At 39.8% G+C, this 10061-nt stretch overlaps 1 protein-coding gene across 1 annotated transcript in view; it reads left to right on the forward strand.

Moving 5' to 3' along the window:
• The window catches only part of ABHD17C (abhydrolase domain containing 17C, depalmitoylase), a 28699-nt gene extending 18981 nt beyond the window's left edge, over positions 1-9718 (forward strand). Inside the window, exons 2-3 of the mRNA XM_058846861.1 lie at positions 4900-5079; positions 8196-9718. Of these exons, the coding sequence (XP_058702844.1) occupies positions 4900-5079; positions 8196-8415 (400 nt within the window). The 3' untranslated portion in view covers positions 8416-9718. The remainder of the gene's footprint in view (positions 1-4899; positions 5080-8195) is intronic.
• Positions 9719-10061: the final 343 nt, after the last annotated feature.

Consider the following 10061-nt stretch of genomic DNA (forward strand, 5'->3'; position numbering starts at 1 on the left):
TATCTTATGGAAGTGTATAATGATGCTAAAGAATACCTATCTGTGGTTCTTAACAAGTTATCTAAATTTCTCTGGATTATTAAACTTAGAGATAATGCATTTTGAAAAGGTGATAAATAGGATAAATGGGTTTGTGTAAAAAGAAACAGACTTGAATAGGTTACGAAGAGCTGAGCACATGTATGTTCTGGTAAAGGTACTCTAGAAGTCATTATTTCCTCCAAATTGGCATATGATTTGTGTTATTCCTGATGTATACTGGATTTTCTTTGTGTCTTGAAAATGATTCATTTCATTGGTGTTTTCTGGAGAGGGGAGTGCCCAGTTTCAGACTCAGTCCCCTTGTGAGAATGCAGGAGCTGTTACCTCATTTTCCTGGCCCTGTAAATTTATGTACTTTATGTGTTGTAAGGAAGAACTCGCCCATCAGTGCCTGCCTTAGTTTAGTAGCAGTTAAACACTGTCTCAACAGCATTATGGAGTGGGGTTTGTGCCATCAAAGTACTCTGCATAGACAGTTTCTGAAAACTAATTTATTGCTGTTGCTGTATCCAGGCTGCTCTCTGTGCTTTCCTGTTCAGGTGAGGGATAATGGGACAGCAAATATCATAAACATTCAAACTGAAAATGCAAGGTGAGGTTAGCTTCCTGAATAGCCTGAAAAAAGGACTAGCCTCATTAATGAATATGTATTTGGTGCTTTTGAGGACTGGCAGCTTTGGCTGTGAACATTGCAGGGCTTCAGCTGTGGCACGTCTGGAGTCCCCACAGCAGCATTCCACTGGCACTCTCCACTGAGCAAGGAGAGAGTAAAAATAGCAATGGTAAACTTTCCAGCTCTGTGGTTCAAAGCTGGAGCCCTGGGGGGAGGAGGGATTCAGTATCTTCGGCTCATAATTAAAGATGCTTTGAGATAATGCATAGTTTGCACGTAGTGCTGTCATGCAGAAAGTCCAAGGTACTTTGCATGGCGCTTGATGCCATCATCGGTGTTGTATGAGGAAACTGAGGAGGGACATGGCCTGAGCCACAGCCATTCAGCTGAGCAGGGGAACTACAAGCAGTGTCTCATTCTCCTTTGCTGCGCTCTCTGTCAGCAATATTCCCAGTCTCCTGCATCCCACTGATCTGCTGGCATGACTGAAGTCTCTTATTACTCTGCAAAGGAATAAGCAGAAGAGTCTGGGGTGTGGATTCTTAATAACCAGCTTCTGTGCACGTAGTTCATGCTAGCGTGGGGAGACCAGAATTGCTGGTAAACCTCATTTGTATTTTCTGAGGCAGTAACACAGGAGGAAAAAAACCCCAAACTACTGTTATTAAAGACTGGGGGGCTGTTTTGGGGCTTTAGCTAGACCTGACCTGAAGCATTAGGTACAGAGAGCTGTACTAGCTTGCTAGTTGTCAAGGTTGCTGGGGGCTTTTCTGCTCACACAAATGGAATGTGTAAGCCACACCATGTACTTGTGGGTTATTGAGACTGGACTGGCTGGAGAACTCTGAGCTTTGCCACCTGTGTTTGTGGGTAAGGGTGAGCAGAAATGCTTGCATCATTTATACAGTAGTAGCTGCAGTTCTCAGTAATGGAGTTCCTTTTGGGGAAAAAAAACCACACCTGCCCATTTTCCTTCTCTTTTTCCCCCCTTTGTCAAAGCAGAGTTTTGCATATGCCCATGGTAACTGAGTTGTTTCCTGCTCTGGCTTTGCTGAAGGCTGGTTTCCATGTTGCTGTGTTGCCCTGCTTGTTTAGAACTCTCTGATGGGGCTCCACAGGAGAGGTGCCCAAGCATATCCAGAAATTTTACTTGGCTCTCCTGCTCCGTCGGATGGAGCTCTGTTTCCACAGAGACCAAAGCTTGTGTGTTTCAAGGAAGTTATTTTTAGGAGCTTCTGTTTAGCTGGTGGAAAGACTTTCTTCCTTAATAGGAGAGCAGTCTGTAACAGGATTCCTCTTTTTCCAGAGTGTCTTTTGCCTTTTTCTACCATATTCTTTCCTTTTTTCTGTGTCACCCAGTTTCCCTTTCATTGCCACCTTGTTACCCATGTCTGCTCTTCTTCTGTTCTCTTTCACTTTCTGTATCACTACTTCTGTTGTGCAAGGATCTAATATAAGGAAGTTTGCAGAGAGTGAGGGAGGGACCCAGCCTGTAAGAATGTTGTGTTTTAAAGGTGAAGCCCCCAGGTGGGTTGGTACCTGGGCTGAGCAGTGCTCGCTGACTCACCTCGGGGCAGCGTGGGTGAGGATGCAGAGGATCACGGAGCCAAGCACTGGCCTTCAGCTCTGAGGACCTTGCACAGCTCAATTATTCATAGCCTTCGCTCATGAGTTGTCCTGTGTCCTTTGGCCTCATGATAAATAAATATTACATGTAGCTGTTTCTGCTGATGTTTGCGGTAAGCTTGATACCTCGCTTGCCGAGTGATGACCTAATGGTAAAGGGCTTAAAAAGATAAATCTGTTACAGTAACTTCTGTCTTGGAAAGGGGAACTGTCCCTAAATAAAACAGCTCCAGAGATTCTTTTACTTGTCAGTCGGTAGAAATGTAAAGCAGAAAACACATTTACTCTAATGATAGGCTAAGAGTGCACTAACTCAATGTCCTAATACCCTTCTACAATTATTCATTTTGTCCAGATTGTCACATTTCCTTTATGTGGAGTTGGATACTGAATAGTTGTAGTGATGAAGGGCTGCTTTAAGTTTAGACGTATCTCTGGGTGTTTTTTATGATGCTATAGACTGTATCTGACTTCACCTGACATACTGTGAAACAGATTTTTTTCTAGAGTATCATTTGCCACAGCAGCAAAGTTACTCCCCTTACAATATGAGATGTTTTCAGAAACAAAAAAAAAAACATCAAAAGTAGCGAGTCTAAAGCAGATCAGTGCTGGTGAAAATTGCCATACTAAGGCAATTGGATATGTTGAATTCTCTTTCCACCCTGTGCTGTCCTGTCAGCCTGTGATTCTCATTCAAACATCTGTTTGCACATTTGGCTTACATTGTAAACATTTTAGAAAGAAAACTTCCCATTTATCATGATACTGCAGTTCAGGATGCCAATGCAAAACCTACCAGCATTAATATCATTCCGTGCCCACTGAAATGTTGTGTAGGTGATCATGTTCCAGTCCTGTTTTCTTGTATCCCTGATGCTGATGCATTTCTGCCTGTCCTTAATATGATGCAACAGCTGGCAGATAGGCTGGGTGCATGTGGTGCCTTTGGGGTGCGTGCCTCCAGCCCTCCCCACCCAGCAGATGGAATGAAGTCTGTGATGACAAGACTTTGTTCCAAGGTCCTGTCAGCTGAGTCAACCAGGCCCTGCTGTGTGCTGGACCATATCTAACACCAAGGGAGAAAAAAATTCTGCTAAAAGAGCTACACGACCTCTCTTTAAAAACATCAGGCTGTGGCTGTGGTGACAGACCACCAGCATCAGCTGCTGCTTGGTTACCAAGAGGATAAAATTTTACTCCTGAGAGATATTTTTATACAGTTGCTTATTCATATAACAGTAGATGCCAGAAGCACCCTTATGCTCAGCAGTATAAAAATACTAAGAAAATTTGAGTTTCACAGAGGCTACAATCCAGTCTAGTTCTACTTCTTCATGAAGCAAGGCAATCTTGACAGCCTGTAATTGGATGATTAGTACTGGATTATTCTTAATTTAAATTATTAATTGATCTTTCTTCTATTGTAATTTTCTCTTCCGGCACAAACCAAATAATTTAGCTGCTTGAAAGCCAAGTACTCTCCAGGCCTGCTGTACACCTTGCAAGCAGCTTTGCAAGGAAATTGAAACCTCCCAGGTGTGCATGGGGTGAAGCCTAAACTGCAGGGTTTGTTTTTCATTGTCACAGCAGTGACAACAGGATTGTAGATAATGTCGACCATCAAAAAGACATATTTTACAGAAATTATTATCTACTAGAAATGTGTTCTTTTCTGTGTTCGATTATACAGCTTGCAATGGGAGGTGGAGTTAACAGAGCGAAGTCTGGGTAGATATTTTATAATTGAGTAACAACTTTGATCTGCAGCTTTCCTAACAAGTTCTGATGGCCAAATATTCTTTGCTTCTTCTTATCCACTGTCACCTCCTCCTGTGGCCCTTCCAAATTCCTTTCTACTTTGCATACATTAAATGAAAACTGAATTAGTCTCATTCTCAGCTTTTTTTGCACTGTGAAGCAGCACAGAGGCTGGTAGAGTTTCATAGACTGGATGGGAATATTGGAGAGCCATCCAGGACTCACTATGAACCCTGCATTTTATGGAACGATGTATTTTTATAGTTAAAAAATAAACTTGACCTGTTTTAAGCTGGCAAAGAAAAGTGAGGAATATTTTATACTGACTACTCTCTGGAAAAATGAACAGACCTGTTGTCTTTGCTGTCACTAACAAGGCAGTTTTATCTTCTTATTCCAACTGCATGGAATTAAAGGTGGGCAGAGAAGTAATTGTCTTGTTTAATGGTGGAAGGGCTGTTAGCCTTTAGGACATCCAGTTGAAGTTCCTGAGAGTGACTCTGGAGAGGGGGGAAGTCTCATTTATAATTTGCTGTGCTGTGGAGTGAAAGACAAGAGCTGTTCCTGAAAAAGGTGAAGATTAATGACCAAACTGCCATTCCTTCGTTAAGGATAGCTCTCTTCAGCCTGTGTAATATTTGGGTTGTTTACTTCACTGGACTGCTTTCAAATTTCAACTTGTAAGTTCAAGTCTCCTAAGAATAGATTTTAAAGACCCATAAAGGATAAGGAGGGATGCTTTGGGTTTTATCTCCCTCTACTTTTGTTGAGGTTTCTGCATCTGTGATGTGAAATTGATGTAAAATGTGTTATGTTTTGGCTTTTTTGTTTTAAAGGGACCTTTCTTTTCTGTGCAGGTATGGTGTCAGTCCTGAGAACATTATCCTATATGGTCAGAGCATTGGTACTGTCCCTACAGTAGACCTGGCATCTCGGTACGAGTGTGCAGCTGTGATCCTCCATTCTCCCCTGATGTCTGGATTACGGGTAGCTTTTCCTGACACCAGGAAAACCTATTGCTTTGATGCTTTCCCAAGGTATGTATCACTGCTGCAAGGGGGGTTTTCTATTCTCACCATGCTCTATAGGTGTTTAAAAGGGACTGGTGGTGTAAGTAGATACTGAGACTTGTATTTGTTCCTCCCTGGTGGGGATCTTGTAGGATCCTGACTTTGTGACCAAAATCCTTGTCCCATCTTTTAGAAGATAGTAAGCTTGTTTGAAGAAGCTCTAGAAAACTATATACAACTGGTTTTAAGATAAAACATTTGCTTTTATAGTCTAGTTTTCACTGGAAAAACAATTTCAACAGTCCTGGTGTACCCAAATATTTGGGAACGGTAGAGGTCATGGGAACAGCAGATATTGTAGGAATCTTCTAGAACTTCTCATTTGATCCAGTTTAAGTTATGGAAGAGTATGATAGGGGAAGCCAGTCTCTCTATAGCAGGTCAGGGGGAAACACAGGTAAAAAGCTTGGTGGTCCATGGAAGGGAGAAGATAAAACAGACATTCACTGAAGTCTTGGTCAAAACTTGGCCTTACTTCAGAAAGTCAGGCTTATGATAAGCATAGTAAGGAATATTCATTCAATTTTGGTTACAACAGATTAAAATTAGCAGCTGTGGGAGGCCATAGGTATAAATCCATATGCCAGAACAGCTAGAAGGAATGATGATGAAGTAATAATGGCTCTCACAGTCCCCATGTTTAGAATCCTTTCAAACAGATGATTAGTTAATTAATTAACTTGTTGGAGGTGCATACTGAATTTGAAGCACTTATACTCCAGCTCATTCATCATCCTCAAACCTGAAATCCAATATTTACAAATGCTTCTGCGAGAGAGGAAAAAACAAAGCCTTAAACATAGCTCTGATTACAGAAGTAACAGTGATTAGCTGTTACCAGCCAAATCAAATAACAGTTTTAAAAAGAAAAGTGGGAAGGGGAACAGTGACAGCAGATGTGCTGTAGCACTTGAGTATTTTGTTCTTGCCCTGCTGAGCTGTTCATTGCTGTCAGTCTGACTTCCTTGGTACTGGGAGCAGTGAAAATAAACAGCAGTGCACTTTATGAATGTGTGCAGCTCAACTGTCTGTCTTCACAGTGGGAAACAAAATAGTTCTGTGTGCACCTACAGTGAGTTGCTATTATGTGCATTTTATGTTGGGACTCCATGAGAATTTGGTCTCTGTAGATTTTTCTAGCTGCAGAGCTGTGTGGCTGAGAATACTAAGTAAGGCTAATGTGCAGTTTAAGTACTGCTTTATGAATCGCTGAGTTGGCAATGGGATGCCTTCCAATTTTCTAAAAAATATAAATATTATCTGCCTTAATGGTCTGTGAATATATGTGGAAAAAAAATTGTTTCATTATATGAATACTGAAGTGAAAGGGGTTTCCTACAATAAATTAGAACTTAGTGTCTAGCCACAAAAATTATGTATAAACATCTCTGTAGCTGTATGTAACTGATAGGTCTATTACACCAGACCTTTCATGGGCTTAAAACTTCAGTTTATACAGAATATTGATTATAATGTATTTACATTTTGCTATTATACTATTTTTTGGGAAGAAAATTATGGGGCAAAACAAAATCTGCATTATTCTGATGACTCTTTTATGTTGGGATTTTTTTTTATTCAGCGTACTTGCACACAGCTCAAGTTCCAGAAAAAGTGAAATAAAGCTGCATTTTAATTTTAAACAGTACCTTAAATGGCATGAAAACTGAGGGGTTTTCTGAGGCGTATAGAGACAGAGATGGAAATGTGTTTACACTCAGCTGTTCACTGGAATACCAGTGGAAGTTCTCTAGAATACTAAATGCTGAGGTTTGTTAGTGTGAGGCTTAGTGTTTCAGTTTGCATCTTTTAAATTAATGTTATATTTTCATAAAACTTTTTTGAACCTGTTTTTAAGTCAGGGTATGCTGGCTTCTGTATTTTTTAAACCATTTTAAGCAGTCTTGATCATTTTGTAAAATTAATGGTCATGCCAAAATTGCATGCCTTCTTGTTCTTCAGGAGCAGGAAAATCCAAACACTTTTTATTAGCTACCATAAAAAAATAGATTTGTCCTCCCATAAAACTGAGTAGTACCAGCACTCATTATTCCACATTCCTCCATTTGTTGATGGAAGTGGAGCTGGTAGGAAGCTGAGAGTTCATTAGCACGTGGTGTCTCTACAGAGATTTGGAATCATTGGTAACTACCAGCATGAAATGGCTGTCTGGAAATAAAAGCTGGGGCCTGTGTGAGGAGAGTCAGAGAAAGCTGCTGTTCACTGCTTGCAAGTTCATGTGCTACCAGGATGCTTCATAATTGGGGTTTTCTGGCCTGACCTCTCAGGTGGGAAGGTGCCTTTGTCACTCTTCCCTCAGAACCCCTTTTCCTGTGACAGGTTGTTTCAAGCTATATTGGTCTGCTAAAAGTAGCTGGGGAAAAGGAAAAATAGTACTCTAAGGCCACTTTGCAGTCACAGCCAGCAGTCTGGTAACATAAAGTAAAATCCTGTGTGATTTCTGTGGTTTGCAGTTAAATATCCCTATGTAATGCTTTTCTCCCACAGTTTTCTATTTCATTATTTGAACTCAAACAATAAGTACTTAGAACAGGTTGTTTAGCTGAATCTGCCTGATTTGGGGGTTCAAAGACAGGTTCAAGCTCCATGAGCCAAGGCCTTTTTTTTATTTTTTTATTTTTTGTTACAGAAATCTTATGGCTGGAATGTAGTTAATTAGTTCCTAAGCTGTTAAATTGGAAGGTGATAATGTGTCATGTAAGAGTCGAGGCTTGCAGGATGTCCCATGGAATCTTACTTGCCTCACAGTGCTTTGTGTGATAGATACAGTCACTGTTTTGGTGGGGGTTTTTTGGGTGTCAAACTTTATTTGCATGCTGCCCACTCAAACTTGTTGTTGTTAGCACTGGTGGGATGGTGGTGATGGCAGTGCAGGCTCCTTTGTCACACATGTTTTGGGAATGAGCCTTGTCCCATATCACTGTGCACAATCCAGTGGTCTGCAGCCATTTGAAAACATGCAGTGGTAACTGGGTTGTGTGTCAGCATCTGAGCTTGCTTTCTCCAGCCATGTGAAACTGAAAGCCCCAAACTGAGCTGTGTCTTTCTTTTCCTTCCCCCAGCATTGACAAGATCTCTAAAGTGACCTCTCCTGTGCTGGTCATCCACGGTACCGAAGATGAGGTGATTGATTTCTCCCATGGCCTGGCCATGTACGAGCGATGTCCACGAGCAGTAGAGCCCCTCTGGGTGGAAGGGGCTGGGCATAATGACATAGAGCTTTATGCACAGTACTTAGAGAGACTAAAACAGTTCATATCTCATGAACTTCCCAACTCCTGAAGAAGCCTACCTGATTTTACCTCAGTTACTGTGAACGGAAGAAATTACCTGTTTTTGCACATGCTTTAACTGGATAGCTGTAATAGCTTTATACTATGAAGAAATACCCTGTCTTGAGGGTGTTCTAATCAAACATCTGATGAAATTTGTCTTTTCTATCTGGAAATGATTCTACTAATGCACACAAATATGGTCAACTACTGTAATTCCAACAATTTTTAGCTTCATTGCCCTGAAGGAAGTGGGAATCCTAGCTGCTTATGGGGACACTTTTTACCTAGTGCTGTATTAATCGAAGATCAGTTTTCTCTGTCTCACTTCAGATCATTTCTAATTCTGTCCTACAAAGACTTTTTCCCCACTGTGTTCTCAGAGTGGAGAACACAACTGTTATGAGCTACAGCTTGTTCTGAACAATCATGGGTTCAATCTAAGGGAGTTCTTTCTCTGTGAAGTTTCTAGCTGTGGTATTGTAACTGGAAAGTTATTGTGATGAAGTTCCCCCTCCTCCCTGCTAGTGTTCTTTTGTTAACTTACTGATCTTCCCAAGTAAATTATTTAAATATACTTTTACCTGAAAATAAACAAACTACTATATGGGGCTAAACTGTAACGACCTCTCCATTACTTGTATAAACATAACTGGAATATTCTTAAAGGATCTAGGGACAAAACTGCTTTTGTTTAAAAATAAATGTGTAAATTTAATACTAGAAAAAACTCATTTTAATATTCAGATTATCTGAATAATAGCCATAACAGACATTTCCTTCTGTAAAGCATTCCTGTAGACTTTTTAAAAGTACTGTACATATTTGAATTTACATTTGTGCATAGATTCTTAATTGGTAGTTTTAATTTAAGTCTAGTTACAATAAACTGCAAAATTCTGGTTTGTATATGATTGAATACATTTTGTTAAAATATGTTTTTATCCCTATATTATTTTGCTATTAAAGTTTTATAAAGTTTCCAGGACAAAAAAAAAAAAAAATAAAATTTACACATTTATGTTTTGATGAATTATGTAACTAAATTTTCATTGAGCTGATCTTTTTAGTTTAGAAGTAATTTGATTCTTTGACACTGGAATCGCACAGATTATGCATCAGAAATGCAAAACACTTAAAAATTGTTACACTACTAGGATAGGTCTAATTTTTCCAAATTTAAAGGCCTTAAATGTACTGTAAGCCTCAGATTGTTGTATAAATTGATTGCGATTGATTGCAGTTTGTGTCCTGTTGCTAGAAAGCAACACAGTGATTGTAATGGAATAAAGGATGCATGGATTAGAGCTTGCTCAAGTTTGGAATCTTATTTGGTGCATAATTTTCATACATGAGGAAAGTGTAAAAGCATTACTTGATAGAGTAAGCTGGATATGTAAAGCAAATGTGCAAGAGGTTATGTTTAAATGGTGTTCAGCTGGTTCTAAGTAATGAAAAATCATGATTCATTGCCTGGAAGAAATATTTGAACATAGTTGTTATGAATTCCTATAACAGGCTTGCAGTTAATTTTCAACACTGCAAGTGTGCATTGTCTTTGATTATTGCCTTGACCCTATTACTGCAAAAGTGGAAAAACTTGTATTTTCACTTCCAGTGAAATGAGGACTTAGATCCTGGTCCACATCACCTGGA

The sequence above is a fragment of the Poecile atricapillus genome, chromosome 11 (assembly GCF_030490865.1).
Source record: "Poecile atricapillus isolate bPoeAtr1 chromosome 11, bPoeAtr1.hap1, whole genome shotgun sequence".
NCBI classification, from domain to species: Eukaryota; Metazoa; Chordata; class Aves; order Passeriformes; family Paridae; genus Poecile; species Poecile atricapillus.